Source organism: Vombatus ursinus, unplaced genomic scaffold, assembly GCF_900497805.2.
Source record: "Vombatus ursinus unplaced genomic scaffold, bare-nosed wombat genome assembly UNPS02014808.1, whole genome shotgun sequence".
NCBI lineage: Eukaryota > Metazoa > Chordata > Mammalia > Diprotodontia > Vombatidae > Vombatus > Vombatus ursinus.
In genome coordinates, this window is record NW_020954586.1 from 192,690 (window position 1) to 220,519 (window position 27,830).

The window sequence follows — 27,830 nt, forward strand, 5'->3', positions numbered from 1 at the left end:
AGATAGATAGATAGATAGATAGATAGATAGATAGATAGATAGATAGACAGATAGATAGATGACACAGGGTGAGTTGAAGATGAAGGAGTGATATCTGGAGAATAAAATTAAGGGGTGAGAGAGGATTATACTGGGAGAAGAAGAAAGGGAGAGGTAGAATGGAGTAAATTATCTTACATAAAACAGACAAGAAAAAGCTTTTATAGTAGAGGGCAAGTAGGGGAAGGTGAGAGGGGATGAGTGAATGTTACTCTCATCAGATTTGGCTTAAGGGGGGAATACCATACACACTCAATTGGGTATGGAAATTTAGCTTGCCCTACAGGAAAATAGGGGGCAAGCTGATAAGAGAGTGGGGTGGGAAGATGATAGAAGGGAGGGCAGAGTGGGAGAAGGGGTAATCAGAAGCAAACACTTCTGGGGAGGGACAAGGTCAAAAGAAAGAATAGAATAAACAGGGAGTGGGATAGGATGAAGGGAAATATTGTTAGTTTTCCACAACATGACTACTATGGAAGTGTTTTGCATGACTACACAAGTATAACCTGGATCAACTTGCTTGCCTTCTCAATGAGGGTCAGTGAAGAGGGAGGGAGAAAATTTGGAACCAAAAGTTTTACAAATGTTAAAAAAAAAATTGTTTTCACATGCAAGTGGGAAATAAGATATACAGAAAATGGGGTATAGAAATTTAACCTGCCCTACAGGAAAATAGAAGAGGAAGGGGATAAGAGAAGTGAGGGGGAGATAGAAGGGAGGGCAGATTAGGGAAAAGGGTATTCAGAATGAATGCCATTCTGGGGTGGGGAGAGGGATGAGATGGGGAGAAAATTTCAAACTCAAAATCTTGTGGAAGTGAATGTTGAAAACTAAAAATAAATAAATTAATGAATCTTTAAAAAAAAAGAGAAATTTTTGCCCTTGGGATGACTAGCTCTTACTCCTCCCCCCTTTTATTTTGCTATTATTTCTAATTTAAGTGCTTTTAAGTAAATAAACATGAATATTCTAAAACTCCTTTTTCTTTTTTATTACTCTAACTAAAACTGTAATTTGATTGTTTCTATTACAGAAATAAAAAATTATGTACTTTCTTTCCTTTTAAAATAGAAAATTATGAAATCTTTGTCAAGGAAATAAAAAGCTCAGGGGCACAAGTGACTTTTTTTCAGCAGCGTTGTTGATAGAAGGCAAAGAATTTGGTGGTGGTTGGTGTCTTCCTTCTCAAAGAGGACCCAAATGATGTCTCTATGTTGAGGTCAATGTGTAGTGTGTTCAACTGTGGCTGATTGAGCTCACAAGGCTCTTTGACAAGTTGGGCATAAATAGTCCACATAAACATTTGGAATGGAGATGTCTGTAAATTTGTACATCTTTTGAAGCACTGCAATTGTGCTTTGCTCATAGAACACAGTGCCTTCTTTGATGCAGGCACTCCATGTTACACAGTCCTGTGCCAGGGTCTCCCATGTCTCACAATTGATTTCAAAGTTCTTTAGAGAGACCTGGTGAGTATCCATGAAATTCTTCTTCTGAGGTTACCTCATGTGAATTCTCTGTGAAATCATCTTTTAGGTAAACATATGTTTGTCATTTGAACAACATGACCAGCCCATTGGAGTTGTGCTCTCTGCAGCAGAGCTTGAATGTTTGGCAGTTCAGTTCAAGAAAGGATCTCATTGTCTGGCACCTTATCTTGCCAGGTGATCTTCAGAATCTTCCTAAGAGAATTCAAATGGAAGTGTTTCAATTTCCTGGCGACGCTCTGGTAAGACTGCCCAGGTTGCACAAACATGTAACCATGAGGTCAGCGCAATGGCTTGGTACACCTTCAGTTTCACAGGCAACGTATTAACTCTTCTCTCTCACACTTCCTTTGAGCCTCCCAAACACTGAGTTTGTTCTGGCAATGCATGCATCAACCTCATCATCTATGTGTATATCCTTGGAAAGTATGCTGCCAAAGTAAATGAACTTATCCACAACATTCAAAGTAACAGTTTTTTTGCGAACAGAAAGTCACCCACCAATTGTCTCTCCACTTTACTCTTGGGTTTTAACCTTTGCAAGATAAACAATTTACCATCTGTGCAGTAACTGACCCTGATGCCATTTTCATCCTTGTTAAAGGTATCTGACAACATCACTAAAAACATCATGCTAAAAATCTTGGGAGAAAGCACAAAGCCATTGTGCTGATCTCATTGCTATATGCACATGAAACTTGGACAGTTTACCAGTGCCATGCCAGAAAATTGAACTCTTTCCATTTAAATTGTCTTAGAATGATTCTGAAAAACACCTAGAAATGCAATGAAATCTTTTCTTGAGCTGAACTGCCAAGCATTCAAACCCAACTGTGGGTTTCAGAAGTGAAAAGTTGATTAAGGGAAAGGTGCCTAATATTGCATTTATAATAAATCAGTGGGTTTTTAAGTAGGTGATTACTTCCACTAGCTGGCTGTCCATCAGTATACACTAGGGTCAAAATCCTAGCTCAAACTTTTAATTCTGTGATGCCTGGACAGGTCATCTCACCTTGCTAAACCTGTTTTTTTTTAATCTGTTAATAGAAGGGGAAATAGCCCTTGAATTCACACCTCCAAATGTTCCTACAAAGAAAGTACTTTGGAAAACTTAACACACTAGAAACATTGAATCATTATCTAATAATCATTCTCTCTAAGCTTATAGTACACATAACTCAACAAAAAGATGGTGGTTGACAAACAGTCCCAGTTTTCCTGCCTGATGCTAGTGGTATGTCTTTATAGAAGAATTAGCATGATATACTACTCTTTTGTCTGAGTTACCATGAAAACTGAAAGAAAGGTATATCTTTTGAGAGTGAACTACTCATATTAGTGGCCCATTAAATTACAATTCATTATAAATTTTCAAACCTAAATGTGACTTACCAGAAATACCATGCATGAATTTGATTTTATAAACAATTGATGGTAATATCAATATTCATATGGTGAGAAATGATGGAGCTGAAGCATAATCTCTACATTTAGGGCTTTGTTACATTGCCTATGTTATGCATCATTGGGACAGGTTCATCATACACAGCTCACATGTTTGGATACAAAATAGGCTGAGAAACAAAGAGGAAAATATTGAAGGATGACTCTCCCTATTCTCATCTTAACATAGGACTCTAATCCTTTCCATGATCACCTCTCAAAAAGAAATAGAAATGTCACAGAGAAAGTGTGTCTTGCCTGGGCAGATTTAACTGAGCTGTTGGGAAGGCACATAGGATATTTTCATGCAGATATTCCAACAGAGGACTAGACATTTTCTTGCCTAAGACAGAAACCTTATTAAAGACAGAGAAGAAAATTACTGCACCACCACATATCAGAAGTACATATCATTCCATACTTATTTTGCCTGGAAATTAATCCAACTGTAGTAGCATCAAAAGTATTTTAAATATTGGTAACTTCTGAAGTGATCTCCTTTCTGCTGTCATGCTAAGTAGTGGGGAAAAAATCTTTATGGCTGTGGCAACCAGTGAGTTTTTATTGGGCATTCTGGTAAATGGATTCATAGTTTTCGTGAATTGCATTGACAGCATCAACAGCAAGAAATTGTCACCAGGTGATCTCATCCTGGTCAACTTGGCCATCTCCAGAATTGGACTGTCATGTGCAAAAACATGGAATAGTTATTTAATTGTTACCTCTATTGATGTAAGCACCCATGTAAGAATAATTGACATGTTCTTGGTACTGACTCATAATTCAAATATTTGGTTTACCACTGTCCTCAACATCTTCTACTTCCTGAAGATCGCCAACTTCTCTAATCCCCTTTTCCTCTGGATGGAAAGGAGAATTGACAGGATGGTCTTTGTGGTTCTTATGGGGCCCTTGATTATCTATTTTTCATTTGGCATTCCAATGATAGAAAGAATGTATTATTACTATGGCAGTCACTTTAGTATAGGAAAGGAGAGAAATGTGTCTCAGGAGGTCCAAGTGAGTAAAAGTATGTTTCTCACGTTCCAGGTTCTCTTTGGCCTTAGGAGTCTTATTACTTTTACTCTGCCTACAATCTCCTTCTCCCTATTCATTCTCTCCCCGTTGAAGCATACCTGCCAAATGCAATGCAGTGCCACAGGTTCCAGAGACCCTAGCACAGAAGCCCATGTTCAAGTCATGAAAGCTACGTCTTCTTTCATCATCTTCTTTTTATTGTACTATGTGGGTTTCTATGTCAACTACTTGACAGAAGAAAAGAGTAAGGTGGCTTCCATGTTGGGTACGCCAATCACGTTGCTCTTTCCGTTTGGTCACTCGGTGATTTTGATTCTGTGGAACAGTAAGTTGAGAAAGGCTGCTCTGAGGGTGTCACGGCTGATGTGGTGCTGCCAGAAAGAATGTCATCTACAAGCCCTTTGGATACCTCTAAGGATCATCTGGCATTTTCTAGGGAGGAAGAAGTCACATTGAAGGCATTAAAGAAATTTACCGATCTCTTTCATTCTTGGTAGCAGCAAGACCACTGAACTCTGATTCAAAACCTAGAATTGGAGACAGAAAGACTTTGGTGCAATATCCAATTTTGTCACTTACTACCTGTGTGACCACAGGCAGCTCCCTTAAGCTCTGTGACTCTTAGAATCCTCATCTGTAGAATAGTGAGAAGACAAAGAAGAAGAAGAAGAATATGATGATGATGATGATGATGATGATGATGATGAATCCAACCTAAACCTCAGACATTGTGTTCCAACTCTAACTCTACCTATGGGCCCTGGGCTACTGATGGGTGAAGGAATGAGCATCAGGACGAGCTCAAATCAGGTCCAGTCCACTCAGCCCAGCCCATCCCAGCCATTATCATGACATACTTCTCTGTGTGTTCCCTTCTTCCTTTGACCCTTTCTCTGCCTCTAATTGGGGAACAGCAATCTAATCAACATTACCACTCTACCACTCTGGAAAGACATATCAATCAATTGCCCTATGATGCCAGTTGCCATCTCTGTAACTTCCTTGAAAAAAAAAAAGCAACACACTTCCCTGGTGGCACTACCTATATGTATTCTCTCCTTCATTATAATGTAAGCCTCTAGAAGGTAAGGATTTTATTGTTTGTATATCTTGATTTTAATGCTTGTATTTCTGATACCTTCCAGAGTTCCTGACATATATTATTCTTTCCATTTTTAAATGAAATTTTATTTTATTTTAGGATCTACATTGTCTCCCTCCCACCCCACCATTACCCTCCCAATAAAGAAAACGAGAAAAAGAAAACTCTTATTACAAACATGTATAGTTAAGCAAAATAAATTCCTGCATTAGCCAGGTAAAAAAAAACATGTATGTCTAATTCTTTACTCTCAGTCCTTCACCCCTTTATCAGATGGTGGGCAGCGTATTCATTGAGTCTTCAGGAATTGTGGCTGGTCACTACGCTGCTCAGGGTTTCTAAGTCTTTCAGAGTTGTTTGTCTTTATAATATTGTTATTATTAAATAATGATCTGAATAAATGCTTTTGCATTCTTTCTTTCTTTCATTCATTAATACATTCAAAGCCCCATTGAAGTTGATGCTACTCAGGAAGTCTCCCTTCCCTAGAAAGAAAGTGGGATTTCAGTAGCAGCATGCATAGTAAATTCCAAATCTCTCCTGCTCATTACAAGAGTTTGGCTTTTAGAACATGGCCCATGAACTTCTCTTCCCGACCATGTGAAAGCATGTCTGCTTTTGATATGTGCTTCTGCTGCAAGTCACCATCAACTGCTCTTTATATATGGAGTTTTCTTCCTCACATCCATGCTACACATTAGAGAAATGTGAGGCAGAGGAAGCTCTGAAGAGAGAGAGAGGGCAAAAAATGGATGGGTAGTTGTCAAAGCTCACTTTCATATAATATGAAAGCAGAAATGGTAGTTCTCCGCAGAGGGAGTCTGACCCCTTGAGCCCAGCATATCATCTTGAGTTCCCTGAGTGTGGTCAGTAAGGCACCAGTGGTCATATAGACATTTCATAGGGGAGGGGCTCCTGGGATGCCTCTCAAGGCCCCAACTATGCAACCTCATCCAGTGGATAGGAGCACTCACCAAGCTGGTCAGAGGTTCACTGATATCAAGCGTTTTTCAGCTCTTCGGGAAGTGCAATTGGTATGTTTTGGTTTACACTATCTAGAAGGGAGATATATTTTTTTCTCTGCTCTTCTGTATATTTAGTTGCCATTGAAGAAAGAAGGTGGAAGAAAAGGGCTAAGAGACAATGGGAGGTCTCCCAGGTATCATAGTTCATGCACAGATTCTTGTAAGTGAGACAATACTGCCTCTTGAGGAATCCTCTTTTCCTCTTCCAGTGTTTGAGACAGTAACATGCACTTGACCTTGACCTGAGAGACCTGGTGGCACTCAGACCAAGAAATTGGGGGATACTTGAACCTCCCTAGAATTCTGTCCTAAGATTCCATTAATGGCTATGAAAATCCAGTGCTCAGAATCTCAAAGAACATGGTGATCCTAACCCTGGAAGGAGGATGTCAACTAAGAAACCCAGAAGGCCTAGAGGAAGTCAAAGAATAATCAGTTAAAGATGAAATGGAAAAGAAAGAAAGATTGCATAGATGAATAGTTTGGTATACAAGAGTTTGGAGGACAGCTAGGTGGTGCAGTAGATAAAGCACTGGGCCAGGAGTCAGAAAGATCTGAGATTAAATCTGGGGCTTATGACTCTGGGCAACTAACTTAGCCCTGTTTGCCTCAGTTTCCTTATGGAGAAGGAAATGGCAAAGCATTCTAGTGTCTTTGCCAAGAAAACCCTAAATGTGATCAGAAAGAGTCAGAAATGATTGAAAGGACTAAACGGCAGCAGTAACAATTAGGATACAAACCACAGGCTTGAGAGAGGCACAACATAGTGGTGATAGAGAAACTCCAGGTAGCAAACGCTGCCTGGAGCTCTCCTTCTGCTAATTTCATCCTTTAAAAGACCGACAAACCAATAAAGTGGCATTCTAGTCTGGATCTACTTCTCACTATCTGAGAAGAATTAGCTTCTGTTGTAGAAATGAAGGGATCCTTGTGGGGAAGTGACTACTAATCATAAAATTTGTGATCCAGAAGATTAAGAAATCTGGGCCTATCATGATAGGAACCGTAGATTTTTGGAGGGCAGATTTCAAAGGCTTCATAGGAGAGATAGATAGGTGCCCTGGACTAAAACACTTCAAGGGAAGTTAGGCCAGAAAGGATGGGTGATGCTCAAGAATGAAATTTTGAAGAAACAAAGGGAAATCATTCCAGGAAGGAGGAAAGATGGGATTTATTTGAAAAAAATGATGTGGATGCACATGGAATTCTCCTATTTCAAAGCCCTTTCATAACCTAGCCCCCTCCTATCTTTCCAGTTCTTGTTTTTTTTTTACTTTTCCAGTCTTACATCCTATTCTTCAAAAAGTACTTTTCAATCTGATGACACTGGCCTCCTGGCTTTTCCATGAACAAGACCTTCCATCTCTCACCTGTGGGCATTTTCTCTGACTGTCCCACATGCCTGGAATATTCTCCCTCCTCTACTCTGACTACTCACCTCCCTTGTTTTCATTAATCCCAACTTCAAAAATTCCACCTTCTAAAGGAAGCCTTCCTTACCTTTCTTTTTTTTCTTCCTTCCCTTTCTTAATTGCATTGCCTTCCCACTCTTTATAATTTTCTATTTCTCCTGTATATAGCTTATTTTTTATATAGTTGTTTGCATATTGACTTCCCCATTTGACTGTAAGCTACTTCAGGGCAGTGACGATCTTTTGCCATTCCCAGTTCTTAGGAGAGTCCCTGGTACATAATAGGTGTTTAATAAGTGTTTATTTATTCATTGAAATTTTCAAAAGAAATGTAAAGTTATGGAAGCAAGTCCAGATAGCAGAGACAATATGAAAATGACACAGTCCTATCAAAAATATATGGGGAATACTGAAGCCCAGAACAAGCAGATGCTGGTGAGGGAAATTAAGCACCACAAAAGGTTTGTTTGTTTCTTTTTTTTTATAAACTACATTGGAAGAAAAAAGGAAAATCAAAGAAGGCGTAAGACCTTTGCGTGGAATCAGGGTGAATGTCAAGGATAACTAGCACTAGAGAAAATGTAAAGCCACTAGGAGTCATGGCGGGGAGGAAGTAAAGAAGTCAGTATTGGATTCATGTTGGGGAAAGGGCCCTAACAGTGAGAGTGGGACTACTTGGAGAGGAGTTGGGTGCTGACTACTTGGCTTTCTCTGAATAGATGCTAGATAGTCAATCTAGCTCTCAGCTAGCTTGAGCTGTGCTTCTTTTGGGGATATAGGTTAAATGAAAAGGCTGTTGAGGTCCCTTTCATATATGAAATTCTATGGTTCTGTGGTAGTGTTGCAGTTAAGCTGGCCTAGGAATGATTTCTTTTGTAAATCTCTTTTGAGATTTCCTAACTTCCCAAATTTCCACCAATCAAACAAAGGTAAAGACTGAAGGCTCACAACTCAAGGCATTTGAATCAGAAAATGCAAAAGAGTGACAGATTATCTTTCCATGGTTTGCCTGTTCTTTCTCAGACTAATTTGTATCCATGAAACACAGATTCTGGCCACAATCTACGATGCAGGGAATAAAGGAAAAATGAAATATGGGAATGAAGCTTTAATCCCTTCATTGCCAGCAGCAGTATCTTCATCATGATGGGTTCTGACACAAGAGAGGTAAAGGAGTAGTGATGGGAGGACACAGAATGGGAAAGTTCACCCTCCCAACAGGGGTCAGATAGACATGAGTGCCTGGCTCATAGTGGAAAGTCAAGAAATTTTTAAATAAAGATGACAAAAAAAAGAAAATCAGAAATGTTGCAGTTGTTGAGTCATTTCAGACCCTTCATGACCCCATTTGAGGTTTTCTTAGCAAAGTGTGGTTTGCCATTTCCTTCTCCAGCTCATTTTAAAGATGAGGAAACTGAGGCAAACAAGGTTAGGTGACTTGTCCAGGTAGTGAACTAACTTACAATTAGTAAGTATCTGATGCCATATTTGAACTCACAAAGATGAGTCTTCCTGACTCCAGGCTCTGTATTCTATCCATTATGCCATCAGCTGCTTTGAAATTGCAGTAGTTGTGAGAAAATAGGTACATTAATACATCATTGATAGAAATTAGTCCAGCCATTGCGTCTATGAGCAAAAAGTTGCTAAGCCATGCATGCCTTTTTATCCCAACCATACCATTAGTAGATCTATACTCCAAAGAGATGAAGGAAAAAAAAGACACACACACACACACACGTATATATATATATATATATATATATATATATATATATATATATATATGTATTTGTAACAACTAATTTTGGACTAGAAAAAAACTAAAAGCTAAGGGGTGCCTATGTGCTGAGGGAAGGTTGAATAAATTACAGCATATGGATGTAATGAATATTATTATACCATAAGAAATTATGAAAGTGACATTTTCAGACTTGGAAAGGTTTGCATGAACTGATGGACAATAAAGTCAGCAGAACAAGGAGAACACTTTAAAAATAATAACAAAATTACAAATAAAAGCAAATGAAGGCTTTAGAACTCCAGTGAAGACAATGATCAATGACAGGTCCAAAGGACTGAAGGTGAAACAAACTACTCACCTCCTATTTCTTCAAATAGTTTCAACCTTCTAATCCCAGCACCAAAATAATTATGCACCAGATGAAGAGTACTTATAGATAAATCTACGAAAGTCAGAATTCTTGAGAATTTAAAACTTCTATAAATTAATTCTGAAGAAATATCACAATTAGCGTACTCTGTCAGGGTCTCTTACCTACCAGACTCTACATGTCAGCAGCAGAAACACAATCATACTCAAACCTCATACTTGAGAAGCTTTAAATCCTATGGAAGACACAGAGAGAATAAAGAAGGAGCAAATTAAGTTATAGCCCTCAAGTTGAAAAATAAAATCCAGAATAGACTGGAAGAGAAATAAGAGAGAACAAAGTAAAGAAAAACTTCTCAGGAAAAAAAAGATGCTGAAAAATAAAATTAATAACAACCAGAAGGTGTATGAGGGAAAGGAAAGGAAGGTTTCATATTAATCACTTAGCTGAAGCTAAAGAGGACAAGAGAGTCTGAAATGCATAAATAAATAAAGAAAACAAAGAATAATTAATGATTTAGTTGCAATCTAAAAATTAGGGAAAGGACATGAAAAATGAACAGGAAAGGGAATATAAGCCAGGAGAAACAAATTAACATCCAAATAACTTAAGGAAAACAAATTTCAGGAATAAAGTACTGACTTTTAAAAAAAAGTTCTTGTTTCAAGCAATACTAAAGAAACAAATAGAAATCCAATACTCATGGCTTCAAATATTAATGTACTAAACACTAGCACAAAATGAAAGAGAATAGCACATTGACTAAGAAAATAAGACCTAAAAATCTGTTCTTTGCAAGAAACACATCTGAAAATCTAATGACATATGGAATGAAAATGAGAAGCTAAAAAAATCATCATTCATTAAGTGAAATTTAAAAAGGCAATTTTTTGGATGTCTCCCATGCCTGAAATACTCTCTGTCATTTACTCTGCCTACTAACTTTTCTGGCTTCCTTTAAGTCCCAACTAAAATCCCATCTTCTACACAAGAAGCCTTCCCCAACCCCTCTTAATTCTAATGCCTTTCCTCTGTTAATTATTTCATATTTAAGCTGCATACATCTGGCTTTGTGGAGTTCTGTTTACATGTTGTCACCCCTATTAGACTGTAAGTTCCTTGAGGGCAGGGATTATCTTTTCTCTCTTTTTGTAACCCCAGTACTTATCTCAGTAGATACTATCTAGGTATATAGGAAGTACTCAATAAATGTTTATTGATTGATTGAAAAGTCAGAAGCTGCAATCATGTTATTTGACAAAGCAAAAAAAAATTCTTAGTATTCATAGAAATAAACATGTAAACTATTGAATCTTTAAGCAACATAGATAGTGAACCAATAAAAGTATTACATATAGAATAAATAAGATAAAGACAATGGAGTAAGTAGTAAATACCATAGTAAAGATATATACACTAAATTCACAAAGGAAAAGTTAGCTTGATTTTAAAAAGAAATAAATAATAATAATAATAATAATAATAGTAAAAGCCTTTAATTTTCATTTCCCAAAGTTAAAAGATTTTTTATGGGGAAAATTTAGAACTGAAAAAATTATCATATAACCCAAATTTCCAATTTGCCTAAGATTCTCACCATTCATAGAGAATGATCACTAGATACTCTGTCTCTGTTTAAGGGGTGGAGTTGTGAACTTGGGAGAGGGGAAATCCTTGTTGTGGTTTCCACCTACAAGAAAGGGCACAAAATGTTCCAGGTTACCTTCAGGAGAGGCTCTGGGAGTGGAGAAAGACTACAGCAAGATGCTGACTTGTTGAGAAGTCAGCACCTCATTGATGGCCCTATCCCCAGTTTACTCACTAAAGACTTCAAGGAATTTCTCCTTGGGTGAGATCAGGGATTCTCTCATTCCCAGAGGGAGAACTTGTTAACTCTGTATATTGTCTGCTATAATCTAATTTGAATTTCTTTGATTTCCATTGGCTATTAGCTTGGATAACTTTATTTGCTATTCCACATGTGTGATGGTGTTTGTGGAGTTGACACTGGGAAGAGAGTCAAGCCTTTGCCTTAGATTCACTCCTTCCATGTTAAAGGGATAAGAAGAAGAAGGTCAGTTTGAATGTAAAATTTATTTCTCCTAATCTAGCTATATTTGGAGGAAGGGATTGATAGACAAAATTCTAGCCTGGATACTCCCTCTCACTGGAGAGCAGAAAGGCCAGTCTTGTAGTTCCAATAACTCTTAATCTCACTTGAGGGAAAATTCTGTAAAGTCTCTAGTATGATAAGATAGGGATAGAGACATGACTGAGGTGCCAGCTTCTCTACACGTATGTTTACTCCTGGGTTCCATCTCTCCTTCCAGGGACCTCTCTCTAAAGGGAATTAGAAACTGTAGGTGCTCTCTCAAAGCTGGAAGACAGATGAGAAAGGATTGCTTCTTCTCCAAGTTTTCGCCAAGTCCATCTCCCACTCAGACAGGGAACATACATCAATAATTCTCCACCCATGAGGAGAGTCTTATACAAATAGACTTGATTTCAGGTTACAGTTGGAAAATTTAAAGCTGAAAGGCTTTCAAACTCATAATTTCACAGATCTAGAGCTGGAAAGGACCTAAGAGGTCATGTAATCCAAACCTTCATTTCTCATCACATAAGGAAACTGAGATCCGAGGAAGTTTAGTGACTTGTACAAGGCCACATAGCTAATAAGCATCAGAAGCAGGCTTTGCACCCAAGTCTTCTGACTCTAGAACTAGAACTCATTCCACCGTATCATTTCTGAATGAGAACATTAGAGAATATACGTGTACCAGCATGACATCATACTTTTGCAAAAAATAGACTGGGCCTGGGAACAAGAGGAGATAAAGAAACAAGCATTTATTAAGAATCTACTAGGTGCCAGACATTTTGCTACAAATATTCTACAATCATTATTTCATTTGATGCTCACAACAACACTATGAAATAGATGTTATTATTGTCCCCATTTTACAATTGAAGAAATCGAGACTGACAGATGTTAAGCGATTTGTTCAGGGTCACGCAGCCAATAAGCATCTGTGGCTGGAATTGAACTCAGATCTTCCCAACTCCAGGCCCAGTGCTCTACCCACTACACCACCTATGTGCCTAATTATTATAAAATTATACATAAATAAATGCTTTTTATAAAGGAGAAATATTAACATATCTCTTGTGGAATATAATTCAATAATAAATAATTAATACAGAGAACATCATCAAAAGGTGCAGACCCAAATGAAGACTTAACAATGACATCCTCAATAATGAAGTATCTCATAATGTTATCTAAGAAATAGAAAGGTAGATCAATGGAATAGAGTAAACACATAATTTGCAGCAGCAAATAAATATGATAACCTTGTATTTGGCAAGTGTAAAGATTTAAGATTTTGGGATAAGAATCCAATATTTGGTAAAAATTGTTGGGAAAACTGGAAAGCAGTATGGCAGAAATTGGGCATGGACCAATGTCTCACACCATTTACCAAGATAAGGTCAAAATGGATACATGACCTAGATGTGAAAAGACATTTTATAAGAAAATTAGAACATGGAACGTATTACTTATCAGACTTATGAATAGGTGAACAATTTATGAATAAAGAAGAGATGGAGGGCAACATTAGGTGTAAAATGGATAATTTCAATTACATTAAACTAAAAGCTTTTGTACAAATAAAACAAATATAACCAAAATTAGAAGGAAAGCAGAAAACTGGGGGGTGGGGATTTTTACAGACAGTTTATCAGATAAGGGTCCCGTATCTAAAATATATAAAGAACTTTGCCAAATCTATAAAAACATGAGTCATTCTCCACTTGATAAATAGTCAAAGGATATGAACAGGCGGTTTCCAATGAAGAAATCAAAACAATTTATAGTCATATAAAACTGCTCTAAAATATTAATGATTAGAGAAATGCAGATTACAACAACCTTGAGATATCATTTTACACTCATAAGATTGGCTAAAATGATAGAAGAAAGTGACAGTACTGGAGAGAATGTGGAAAAATTGGGACACTAATTCATTGTTGGTGGAATTGCAAAATGATCCAACCATTTTGCAGAGCAATCTGGAATTATGCCCAAAGAATTATTAAACTACCAATATCCTTTGGCCCAGCAGTCCCACTACTTGGTCTATTTCCAAAGATGATTAGGAAAAATGGAAAAGAACTTACATATCTTAAAATGTTTATAGAAGCTCTCTTTGTGGTGGCAAAGAATTGGAAATTGTAGGGATTCCCTCCCATCAATTGAGGAATGGCTGAACAAGTTGTGGTGTATGATTGTGATGGAATATTTCTGTGATATAAGGAATGATGAGCTCAATGATTTTAGAAAAATATGAAAAGACTTGAGCAAAATAAAATGAGCAGAACCAAGAGAACATTGTATATAGTAATAGCAACATTCTTTTAAGAGTGACTTTGAGAGGCAGAACCAAGATGGCGGAGTAAAAGCAGTGACTTGTTTGAACTCTCCCCTAAACCCCTCCAGATAACTGTAAAAAATTGTTCTAGGGGCAGCTAGGTGGTACAGTGGATAGAGCACCAGCCCTGAAGTCAGGAGGACCTGAGCTCAAATCTGGCTTCAGACCAAACACTTGACACTTTCTAGCTGTGTGACCCTGGGCAAGTCACTTAATCCCAATTGCCTAAAAAGCAAAAAAAAAAAATTGCTGTAAACAAATTCTAAAGCAACAGAATCCACAAAAAGATAGTAAAACAAATTTACAGCCCAAAACAGCCTGGATAGTTGATCAGAAAGGTATATCATGCCAGGCAGGGAGAAAAGCACAGTTGGGCATGGGTGCACAGGCAAAACAGGCCTCAGCAAACCTGGAGCAGGCCTTAGAGGACTGAATTGCCAGAAGCTGTGGCGGTTTCCAGACTTCTTAACCCACAAAAGCCAAAGAAAACTTAGGTCAGTGGGAAAAGTCTGTGACTGTGGTGAGAGAAAAGGGTGGTCCCAGCCCCAGTCCCCAAGCTAGGATGTCTTTGCTGGTGCTGAAGCAGGATTCTATTGCTTTGCCTATGCTTGGATCTGGGTCATAGTTCTGGGTGGTGGTCCTGGGGTGAGAAGGAGTGCTGCAGTAGTGGAGTTTGTAAGGGTGGTGGGGAGGAAATCCTCCTCACAGTTCCAAGGCAGAAAGGAGTGCTTATGGTCACTCATAAACTAGAACTCAGGCCAGGAAAGGAGTAAACACCTCACCCCTTATCATACTACCTTGGAAGAACAGAAAATTTACAGATCCCTAGAAGTATCTCTGAAAACAGCTGCACAAAACCCCTTGGGACAGTACATTCTCCACACTGGAAGCAGATCCCTACCTTAACAAAGAATTTATAACTCAAGTAATAAACAAAAGTGAAAAAAAGTCAGACCAAAGAATCTTTCTTTGGTGACAAAGAAGATCAAAACATACAACCAGAAGACAACAAAGTCAAAGCTTCTATATCCAAAACCTCCAAGAAAAGTATGAATCAGTCCCTGGAAGAGCTCAAAAAGGAGTTTGAGAAACAAGTAAGATAAGTAGACAAAAAACTGGAAAGAGAAATGAGAGTGATGCAAGAAAAGCATGAAAAACTAGTTAACAGCTTGCTAAAGGAGATCCAAAAAAATACTGAAGAAAGTAACACCTTAAAATATAGCCTAACCCAAATGGCAAAAGAGGTCCAAAAAGCCAATGAGGAGAAGAATGCCTTAAAAAGCAATATTAGACAAATGGAAAAGGAAGTCCAAAAGATTACTCAAAAAAATACTTCCTTAAAAATTAGAATGGAGCAATTGGAAGCTAGTGACTTTATGAGAAATCAAGACACTGTAAAACAAATCCAAAAGAATGAAAAAATAAAAAAACAATATGAAGTATCTCATTGGGGAAAAAAATGACCTGAAAAATAGATCCAAGAGAGAGAATATAAAAATTATTGGACTATCTGAAAGCCATGATCAAAAAAAGAGCCTGGATAATTTCAAGAAATTATCAAGGAAAAGTGCCTTGATATTTTAGAACCAGAGGGCAAAACAGTAATTGAAAGAATCCACTGATCACCTCCTGAAAGAGATACCCAAAGAAAAACTCCTAGGAAAATTATAGCCAAATTCCAGAGTTCCCAGGTCAAGAAGAAAATATTGCAAGCAGCCAGAAAGGAACAATTCAAGTATTATAGAAACACAATCAAGATAACACAAGATTTAGCAGCTTCTACATTAAGGGATTGCAGAGCAAGGAATATAATATTCCAGAGGTCAAAGGAGATAGGATTACAACCAAGAATCACCTACCCAGAAAAACTGAGTATAATCCTTCAGGGTAAAAAATGGTCATTCAGTGAAGTAGGGGACTTTCAAGCATTATTAATGAAAAGACCAGAGCTGAATAGAAAATTTAACTTTCAAATACAAGACTGAAGTGGAACATGAAGAGGTAAACAGGAAAGAGAAGTCATAAGAGACTTATTAAGGTTGAACTGTCTACATTCCTCAATGAAAAGATGATATTTGTAATTCATGAGACCTTTGTCAGTATTAAAGTAGTTGGAGGGAAAAAATTATATGTATGTATACATAGAGATAGATAGATAGAGGGCACAGGGTGAGTTGAAGATGAAGGGGTGATATCTGGAAAATAAAATTAAGGGGTGAGGGAGGATTATACTGGGAGAAGGAGAAAGGGAGAGGTAAAATAGGGTAAATTATCTCATATAAAGCAGACAAGAAAAGAATTTTACAATGGAGGGGAAATGAGGGAAGGTGAAAGGGAATGAGTGAATCTTATTCTTGTTGGATTTGGCTTAAGGAGGGAATAATATACATACTCAATTGGGTATGGAAATCTATCTTACCCTACAGGAAAATAGTAGGGGGAGAAGGGAACAAGAGAGCAAGGGGATGATAGAGGAAAGGGCAGATTGGAAGAGGGAGTAATCAGAAGCAAACACTTCCGAGGAGAGACAAGGTCAAAAGAGAGAATAGAATAAATGAGGGGGCAGGATAGGATTAAGGGAAATAGACTTAGTTTTTCACAACGTGACTACTATGGAAGTGTTTTGCATGACTACACAAGTATAATCTGTATCGAGTTGCTTGCCATCTCAATGAGGGTGGGTGGGGAGGGAGGAAGGGAGAAAATTTGGAACCCAAAGTTTTAAAAACAAAAGTTTAAAAAAATTGTTTTCACATACATCTTGGATATAAGAAATACAGGAAATGGGGTATAGAAATCTATCCTTCCTTCAGGAAAATGGAAGGGGAAGAGGATGAGAGAAGGCAGGGAGAGATAGAAGAGAGGGCAGATTAGGGGAAGGGGTATTCAGAATGCATGCTGTCTTGGGGTGGGGGGAGGGATGAGATGGGGAGATAATTTGAAATTCAAAATCTTGTGGAAGTGAATGTTGAAATCTAAAAATAAATAAATTTTTTTAAAAAGTGACTTTTCTATTATAAATACACAAATTAACTATAAAGGACATATGAGGAAAGACACTATCTACATCCAGAGAAAGAACTGATAGGTAAAAGTGTATATATAGAGTAATTTTACATACATACATACCTATTTACTTACAATGGTGGCCATCTCTAGGGCAGGGGAAGAGGGGGAGGGAAAAAAGGAAATTTAAATGATAATTTTGTTGTGTATTTGAAAGAAATAGCAAGTTGTGCATAGTAGATATGCAGTTTCATGTACAATCATTGTTTTATTGCACTATGTTATGGAAATGATTTATCCTAAGAAAAAAAGATTTAAAAAGTAATGAATGAGTCATAGAAAAAAACATAGAAATAATTGCAGCAAAAGCAGTCCTTAAAACATACAAAATAACAAAGTAGAAAATGGGAGATTAATGAACCAAATATGTGATAAAAATGAATAAGCAAATCCAAAATAAGCACCAAAAAATCCTAAAAATACATTTAAAAAACTAGAAAACAAAAATATTATAGAAATAACCAACAAAATTAAAAATTGTTTTTGGAGATTAACAAAATTGGTAATCTTGTTGCTAAACTGATTTTTAAAAGGAAGGAAGAAAGTCAAATAAACAATAAAAATGAACTAGGAGTAATTCCAACAAAAAGAAAAGAACTCAAAGAATTATAAGACCCAATTATATGCTAGCAAAACTAAAAATTTAAAAGAAATAGAGGATTATCTTCAAACACTTCCTTATATTAAAAAAAAATCTTGGTCCAGAATGATTTAAAAGATAATTCAATTAATATTGCAATTCAAGATTCAAAATGGCAGAAATTAGTCTTATACCAATATTTATGCTATATCCCACAATACATCCTAAATGAATGCATGATCATGATATGTGAAGAATTAGAAGAGAAACAGATCATCTGGCTCTCACAGGTATTGGTAAGAGATGAATTCTTAACCAAACAAGGAATAGAAGCAATTACAGAAGGTAAAATGTTCAATGTTGTCAAGGTTGGGGGAAGACAGTCACACTACTTCATTGTTGGTGGAGCTATGAATCAAAACATCTATTTTGGAAAGAAATTTGAAATCATTCCAAGTGCCTAAAATGTCTATACACTTTGATACAGAAACTCCATTACAAAGGAAGCCACTGACAAGAAAGAAGTCCCCACATACACAAAAGCATATGTAGCAGAAATTTTGTGGGAGCAAAGAATTATAAACAACTAGATGCTTATTGATTAGGGAATGGCTAAACAAATTGTGATTTGTTTATTATTGTGGAATGTTGGAATGTTATTTTGCTGTAAGTAATAATGAACATGTCAAGTACAAAGAAACACAGAAGGATCAACATAGACTAATGCAGAGGGGAATAAACAGAGCTAAGCAAACAATAGACACAATATCTACAGTAATATAAATGGGAAGGACAACCAAAATCAAAGTGAATGTTACCAGGACAGTTAAGTGGATCAGTGGATAAATCACTGGCTCTGCAGTCATGAGGACCTGAGTCAAAATCCAGTCTCATTCACTTGATACTTATTAGCTGTGTGATTCCGGGCAAGTCACTTAACCCCATTGCCTAACCAAAAAAAAAAAAAGTTAATGTTACAAAATTATAAATAACAGGCATGGCTTGAAAGAAACTTGGGATTAAAACTTGATAGTAATATTAAGCTGCTTAAAAATAAAATAATTCAAATTTAAAATAAAAATGAGTAAGCAAAGGAAAAAGAACCTAACCATTGATAGCTACTTTGGTGTAAAAGATCTGGATTCATATTCAGAGGAAGATAGTGAGGTTAAAAAAAAAAGTCACTTCTACCCTAAAGAGTAAATCATGCAATCACAAGCCCAAAAAGAAATCTTGGAAGGATTTAAAGAGGAATTCAAAAATCAAATGATAGAGAACAAGGAAAACTTGGGGGGGGGAGCAATTCAAGAAAATTATGAAAAGAAACTTAACCAATTAAAAAAGAAATACAAAATTGTAAGGAAAAAATAAAAAGGAATTCAAAAATCAAATAAGAGAGAACAAGGAAAAAATTAGAAAAAATAAAAGCAATGCAGGAAAATTATTAAAAAAAAAAAACAAAGTTAACCATTTAGAAAAGGAGATACAAAATCTTAAGGAAGAAAATAACTCCTTGAAAATTAGAATTGGGCAAATGGAATCCAATGACATTATAAGACATGAAGACGTAATAAAGCTAGAAAAAATAGAAGATAGTCTGAAACATCTAATTAGAAAGACAGCTGATCAGGAGCACAGTTCAAAGAGAGACAACATAAGAACTGTCAGACTACCTCAAAGTTGTGATCAAAAAATGAATCTGGATACAATATCACAAGAAATTGTTAAGGAAAATTGTCTTGAAGTCCTAGGACAAGAAGGTAAAATAAAAATAGAAAAATCCACCAATCTTCACTTGAAAGAGATCCTAGGAAGAAAACTCACAAGAATGTCATAGCCAAGTTTCAAAATTCCCATGTTAAAGAGAAAATATTGCAATCAACAGGAAAAAAAAATCAATGCTATGAAAATAAACCCATCATTATTTCACAAGCCCTAAGCAGCTTGTACACAAAAAGATCATAGGTCTTAGGACATTATATTTCAAAGAGCAAAGGAACTGGGGTTGCATCCAAGAATAACTTATCCAGCAAAGTTGAGTACAATCTTAAATTTAAAAATGGATATTTGATGAACTAAAAGACTTTCAGTGATTTGTAACAAAAAGACCACAACTCAATGGAAGATTTTATATAAAAGATCCAGAAGAAATGTAAGGAAATCATTAAAAATACTGATAAAGGTTAAATTATTTACTTATACTATGGGAAAATGTTATCAGTATCTTAAAACTTATCATTACTAAGGTAGTTTGAAAGAAAGATTGTGACTGAGTTGTGTATGGTAGGGTGATTCTAAAAAAAACAAAACTGGGTAGGAAAAGGTAAAAAAGGATCAATCATCTCATAAAAACGGGGCATGAAATGAAGAACTAATACAGAGGAAACAGGTAGAGGTGCAGGACTAGTAATGTAGGACCCTTACTCTCATTTGTTTTGAAGAGGAAACAAAGTGTACATCTGAACAGGTTTAGAAGTGTTCTGAACTTCTAGAGAGGTGAGAAAACTGGGGGATAGGGTGGGGAAACAAAGTGTACATCCGAACAGGTTTAGAAGTGTTCTGAACTTCTAGAGAGGTGAGAAAAGTGGGGGATAGGGTGGGGAAGGGACTTTTTATTAATTTGTTTTGATTTCTCAACAATCACTTCCATAAGCTTTTGAGTTCTAAATTTTTCTCCCTGTCCCTGCCCACCTCCTTCCACAAGATGGTACACAATCTGTTACAGGCTTTTTTTAAACATTCTGTTATTATTTTATGAGGTGTCTTCTTTCACCCAATCCTTGCTTAATAGGTAGTTTTTTTTTCCATTTCCAAGTAATTTTATAACATTTTACTGCTATTGTTATTTATTGTAAATGTTTTGATCCAAAAATTTGCAACATATCATGTCTAGCTTTCCAAATTTTTGCAAGGCTTCTCTATAATCTAATGAGATTGATTTTATTAACATTTTTAAAAGAATGTGCATACCTTCCCCGTCTCTTCCATTTAGTTCTTTCCATATATCTATTCATCCCAATGTGTCACCTGAGTAGGTAGATCAGTGATTTCTTAGTTATTAATCATTTTACTTAATTTTTTATATTCTAATAATGGAGTTTTGAAATCTTTTACCATTTTTCATGTATAGTTCTCTTTCTTCCAGTGTTGCTGCTATTCTTTTTTTTTATGTATGAAGTCAGAGGGAAGGGGGTGCCCCAGTAAGACTTCAGCAAAAATTGAAGGTCTTCAGAGGCTGAGTGGTTGAGACATTAAATAGCAAAAGGAAAAGTCTTTAGATGCAAATAAATAAATAAACAGATAGATATATAAAAGCATTTATGTAGCACTTTGATGTCTGCAAAGCAGTTTGTGTGTGTATATATATGTGTATACATGTGTACACACACATACACACACACACACTCATTTTATCCTCACTGCAATTCTGCAGGGGCCAGCTAGGTGGCACAGTGGATAGAGTGCGGGCCCTGGAGTCAGGAAGATTCATCTTCCTGAGTTCAAGTCTGGCCTCAGACACTAGCTGTGTGACCCTGGACAAGTCACTTAACCCTGGCCTTTGTTTCTTCATCTGTAAAATGAGCTGAAGAAGGATATGGTGAACTGCTCTAGAATCTTTACCCAGAAAACCTGAAATGGGGTCACCACTGATCAACAACAAGGGTATGAGGCTTGAATGCTTTAAATGCTTGTAAAAGCAATGAGTGTTTCGCTAAGACATAGACTGCATGAACACCTTTGTCTCTAGCTACCATCTACATAAGATTCCCAAAGTAGTAGGAAGGTTAAAAAAAAATTGAACTGAAACTAATCGCCCTAAGGCAACATGCAGTAGGTTTTGATTTTAATTAATAAAGAATCTATTGAAAGCAGAGGTAAATCTATCCCTTCTGCCTGGAGATGACAAATAATAACAGAACCTCAGTTTTGAGAGAATCAAAGGGAAGAAACTCCTACCAATCCCCAGCTATTGATCATTATCCTAACCAAAAAACTGGGTTGCTGAAAAGAGCGTGGCAATACTCCAGCAGAAGAGAGAGGGCAATATCTCCCAGTCCTGACAGTGATTATAGGTGGACAAAAGACTGCAGTTGTCCATCAAACGGCAACCCTGAGACACCAGTGGATTAAACTTGTCTGGCAGAAATGCCATGCCTGGAAAAAAGCCCAGCAACCTGTTCACCCCATCACAGCTGGGAAGCAGCTGTTGGGGCAGAGCAACCTGCCTGGTCATTCTGCACAATCCAGCAACAAGTAGCTGCCTGACCAAAGAGTGACCTGCCTGGTCCCAACTGACAGCCAATGGCCAATGGCAAAGTGGCTTCCTCAGCCATGTCTGGCAGTTATTACATCCAGTGAATTCCCAGCATAGCCCAACACCAGATAGGACATCCAGCCAAGATACCACAGTCTAAGAGATGCTGGCCCAAACACTTTGCCCTTTGTAGAAAAAGCCTAGATGAATTGCAGAGACACCTGCAGTGAACTTCATGAGATACTTCTGGAGAGATAAAGGACATTAAGGACCTATTATTTTAGCGTTATGAGTTGCTCTGGTTGGTGCATCAGCTAAACATGTGCCTCATTACCATTGTATTTAAGTTGTGATGTATAAAAAGTTCAAGAGACATAACTTCTGGGTAATCATTTTATCAATCATGTTAACATATAACTAATAAAAGGGTCAATGGCACTCTCAAATGCCAAACATCCCTCATAGAACCCATTCTACCCTTATATGCTTTTGAAAGAGTGGGTGTTCCTGAGGGTGAAATTCAACTCTGATTGGTTAACAATTAGTGAGAAGAATGGATATTATAATGGAAGGTGGACCTATTCTAATGAGGGGCTAAGGTGTAAATCTAATCACTCAGTCTTGGTCAGTGAGACTTATCTACACCCATATCATCCTGTTTAGGGTAATATAGAAAAAAGGGAGAATCCACTTTTTCCCAGACCTGTCTGAGCAAAACAGAATGGGCCAGATTCCATCAGTTCACCTAAACTAAAACTTATTTACCTTTTGGTCTGAGTTTTCCCTCTCATTATCAGCTTTGTACTTCAAAGGCCGCCTGAATAACCTTGAAAGGCTGACTGCTGAATGAAAAAGTAAAAAAGGGGAAAAACCTTAGTCCTAATTCAATAATTGATTGTTAGTGTAAGACAGAAATAACTGTTTTTCTCAATGCTCATTTTCTCCCTCCCTTTCTGGACTCTTGGGATATTTTTAGGATGGTGTACCTCTGTTTTTGGAGGGAATGCTCTGTAACTAATGTTCTTGTTATACAATTTGAGCAAATGCCCTTGCCAAAGAAGGAAATGAGTCTGCTGCCTGATTGTTAATGGGAAAAACTGGTGAGGGGCTCATGAAAAAGAGTTTAGGAGGATAGCCACCCATACGGTTACCCCTACAACCATGAGTTTAGTAATAGCTACTTTTTGTGGGAACTTAGTGAACATATAAGTCAATGTCAGTTTGACAAGTGAATGCCAGTGATATATTAAATATTAGTTTATCTGTATAATTGCTCAGGGAGGACTAGCACCTCTGATGTGAGGGCTTGCCTGAGCCCTATTCAGGACTGTTCACCCGCCTTTGGTTTCCACTTTTCACTCGAGTCTCACCTGTGACTACAAGAAGTTGTAGCATATGCAGTAACCACACTCCAGTAAAAACCATCATGATAGATGGTCTAAACCAGGTTAAAGATAACCGACAGGCTTCAAATCCATTTGTGAGTTGGAGGATGTCTATCCCAAGCATGTGAAGACTTCCTTTAGTGGAATGGGTTGATGAGAACAATTTGTTTCAACTGCCTCAAAGGTGACTGAAGCAGGTGCTGTGGAGTACTTAGAGCTTGGTCAGAAATCCAAGATGCCAGGAACATCCACTGCATCCTGGGCCATCACTAGTCATTTTGACTTTTGTCTTGCCACCGGACTTGATGACTAAAAAAGAGAATGAGACTGATGACTGTGTAACTCTGACTCACTAAAATTCAACTCATGCACAAGTCAATACATCACCCCATGATGTCATCAATCCTCTTTGAAAACAAAAGACAACAATTGTTGGATTAAAAAAAATTGGGAAATTCTTATACACTTGCTATTCACTTTCTTTCACCATTATATGATGTTGTTCATTTATCAAAATTTCCTAGTTTGAATTTTATCTTATCAGATATCATTATGATTACTCCTACGTTCTTTAATCTTATAGTTGCACGATATATTTTTAGAGTAATCTCTTAACTTCAGTCAACATGTACTTTAAAAAATATTTCCCATAAAGACATTTTGATGAATTTGTTCTTTATCTTTTCTCTAACTTTTTTATTTTAGTAAGTGAATTAAGACCATTAAAATTATTTTTATAGATAACAAATTTAATTTGTTTTCTATAATTTTCTTCTTATGATTCTTAATATTGTCTGGAGGGTATGAACTCAATTTGGCTATACACACGCACACACATCTATATACACACAAATATATACTATTAAACTTGGTTAATGAAACAAGTTATATTTATTTACAAACAATTAATTATTATACTTCCCTGGAATGTAAACCTTTTATTCAATTGCAGATGAGAACTTTATCTTTGGAACAACTAGGTTTTTTTCCCTTCCAATTTTTATTTTTCATCTATTTCAAATTCTGATAAATATGTAAATGTGCATATATTTCAGGGCTGTTTACTCTTTTCTATTAATCAGAGCCTCTAGATTCATCATTTTTATTACCTGTAGAATATATTATGGTATAGTTTATATTATTTCATTGTATATCACAGAATTCTAAATTTGCTTTACACTCATTGGGTGACTACCTTACAATTGCTTTTGGTGGCAGTGTCCATAATAGTACTGGTGATGATGAGAGCAATGAAGATGATGAAGTGGAGGAATTTCATCTCCATATTTGGGGCTTGATTGAATTCCCAAAATCATGAAGTAATCTCATCATTGACTTTTCATGTGTTTGAATTCAAATTAATCTGAGCAGAAAAGCAAAACACTGAAAGACAAGCTGTACTCCATTTGCATCCTAGTAAGTGATTAAGCCTTTCTAGAACCATCACAAAAAAAAGAAAGAAAATCAAAATGCCACCTAGATGAAGGAATTAGAATAGGCAAAGAAGAAACAAAGTTATCCCTCTTTGGAGATGATATGATGATATACTTAGAAAATCCTAGAAAATAAAGTTAAAAAAAAATACTACTTTAAATAATAAACAACTTTAGCAAAGTTGCAAGCTATAAAATAAACCCACATAAATCATTGATATTTCCATATATCACCAGCAAGTCCCAATATCAAGAGATAGAAAAAGAAATTCCATTTATAAAATTATAAATTATAAAATATTTGGGAGTCTACCTACCAAAAGAAACCCAGGAACTATATGAACAAAATTATAAAACACTTTTCACACAAAGTCATATCTAAATGATTGGGAAAATATCAGTTGCTCATGGGTAGGCTTAGCTAATACAATAAAAATGACAATTCTCCTTAAATTAATTCACTTATTCAGTGCCATACCAATCAAAGTACCAAAAATTTACTTTATAATGCTAGAAAAAATAATAACAAAATTCATCTGGAAGAATAAAAGGTCCAGAATATCAAAGGAACTACTGAAAAGAAATGGTAGGAAAGGTGGCCTCACTATACCAGATCTTAAATTGTATTACAAAGTGACAATCATCAAATCAACTTAGTACTGGCTAAGAAATAGAGTCGTGGATCAGTGGAATAGGTTAGGTACACAAGACACAGTAGTCAGTGACTATAGTAATCTACTGTTTAATAAACCCAAAGACCCCAGCTTCTGGGATAAGAAATCAGTATTTGACAAAAACTGCTGGGAAGACTGGAAAAGAGTATGTCAGAAACTAGGCATAGACCAGCATCTTACATTGTATACCAAAACAAAGTCAAAATGGGTACCTGGTTTAGATATAAAGGCTGATACTATAAGCAAACTGGGAGAGCAAGGAATAGTTCACCTGTCAGATTTATGGAGAATGGAAGAATCTATGACCAAACAGGAGATGGAGAACATTATGAAATGCAAAATGGATAGTTTTAATTGCATTAAATTGAAAAGGTTTTGTACAAACAAAGCCAATGCAACCAAGACTAGGCAGGAAGCAGAAATATTGGAAATAATTTTTACAACCAGTGTCTCTGATAAGGGCCTCATTTCTAAAGTATATAGAGAACTGAATCAAATTTATAAGAATACAAGTCATTCCCCAATAAATGGTCAAATGATATGAACAGGCAGTTTTCAGATGAAGAGATTAAAGCTATCTATACTCCTATAAAAAATGCTCTAAATCACTATTGATTAGAGAAATGCAAATCAAAATAATTCTTAGGTACTATATCACACCTATCAGATTGGCTAACTTGACAAAACAGGAAAATGATAAATATTGGAGAAGATGTGGAAAAATTGGAGCACTAATGCATTATTGGTGGAGTTATGAACTGATCCAACCATTCTGCAGAGTAATTTGGAACTATGCCCAAAGGGCTATAAAAGTATGCAACAATTGATCCAACAATTTGATCCAACAATATCACTACTAGGTCTGTATCCCAAAGAGATCATAAAAATGGGAAAAGAACCTACATGTACAAAAATATTTATAGCAACTCTTTTTGTGGTTGCAAAGAATTGGAAATTGAGGCTCACCCATCCATTGGGAAACAGCTGAACAAGTTGTGGTATATGAATGTAATAGAATACTATTGTTCCATGAGAAATGATGAGCAGGTAGATTTCAGAAAAACCTGGAAAGACTTACATGAACTGATACTGAGTGAAGTAAGCAGAACCAGGAGAACACTGTACACAGCAACAACTTTGTGCAATGACCAACTTTGATAAACTTGGCTCTTTTCAGCAATGCAAGGATCTAAGACAATTCTAAAAGACTCATGATGGAAAATGCTATCCACATCCATTAAATGCAAATCAAAGCATACTATTTGCTCTCTTTGTTTTGTTTTGTTTCTTCTTTCTTGTCATTCCTCCAATTGATTCTAATTCTTTACAATATGACTAATGTGAAAATATGTTTAATATGAATGTACATTTAGAGCCCATATCAGATTGCATGCCATCTTGGGGAGAGGGAGAAAGGAGGGAGAGGGAAAATATTTAAAACTCAAAAACTTATGGAAGTGAATGCTGAAAACTAAAAATTCATTAATTTAATAAAAATTGCCACCTAGAGATAGTGATTAGGTTGGACGACATTAACTGAGCTGTTGAGCAGTTAAGGTTCTGATGACCTTAACAGGGCTAAACATTTTCTTACTTGAGATAGCAGTCGCAGTTAAGATAGAGGAAAAAAGCTACTGAATTTGTCAAGTATCAGGAATATAAGTTTCATTCCATGGACCCTTTTGGTTGGAAATCAATCCAACAACAACAGCAGAAGAAATATTAGAGACATCTATAATTTCTAGGTGGTTTTCTATCTCTCAACATGTCAAATCCAAAGAAGAAAATTTTCTGATTCTGATAACTGGAGACTTTCTCACGGGGATTCTTGAGAATGAGTTTGTTGCATTAGTGAACTGCATAGACTGGTCCAAGAGCAAGAAAATCTCAATAGTTGATCTAATCCTTGTCAATTTTGCCATATCCTGAATCATTGTTATGCAAAATAACATGGAATGGCTTACGAATCATGTTCTGGACAGATGAATCAACTACAGATAAAATGAGAATCATTGATCTCTTCTGGATATTGGCCCATTATTCAAATGTTTGGCTTACTAACTGCGTTATTAAAAATCACCAACTCTCCCTTCCCACTCTCTCTTCCTCTGGTTGAAGTGGAAAATCAACAGAGTGGTCCCCACAGTTTTAGTGGCACCATTAGTCATCACTTGGTCCACTGGCTTTCTGCTGGTACAGAGAGCTTATTACTATCACAGAATCTTTAGTAAAGAAAGTCAAAGGAATGCATCCTAAGAAGTCCAAATGAGTACAAGTAAGCACCTTGTCGTCCAGGTTTTCCTCAGCTCGCTAAGTCTGAACACCAGCACTCTGGCCATAATCT

At 36.5% G+C, this 27,830-nt stretch overlaps 1 protein-coding gene and 1 pseudogene across 1 annotated transcript; both read left to right on the forward strand.

The window, feature by feature from the left end:
* Positions 1 to 3,479: 3,479 nt before the first annotated feature.
* Positions 3,480 to 4,463, forward strand: LOC114052597 (taste receptor type 2 member 8-like). The gene has a single exon (XM_027875271.1). It carries the CDS (start codon positions 3,480 to 3,482, stop codon positions 4,461 to 4,463), a length of 984 nt encoding a protein of 327 aa, XP_027731072.1.
* A 315-nt stretch (positions 4,464 to 4,778) lies between these two features.
* Positions 4,779 to 27,830, forward strand: part of LOC114052598 — a 48,781-nt pseudogene continuing 25,729 nt past the window's right edge.

Coding starts and splice junctions, on each gene's coding strand:
- LOC114052597 (XM_027875271.1), top strand. CDS start 3,480: ATGCTAAGTAGTGGGGAAAAAATCTTTATGGCTGTGGCAACCAGTGAG.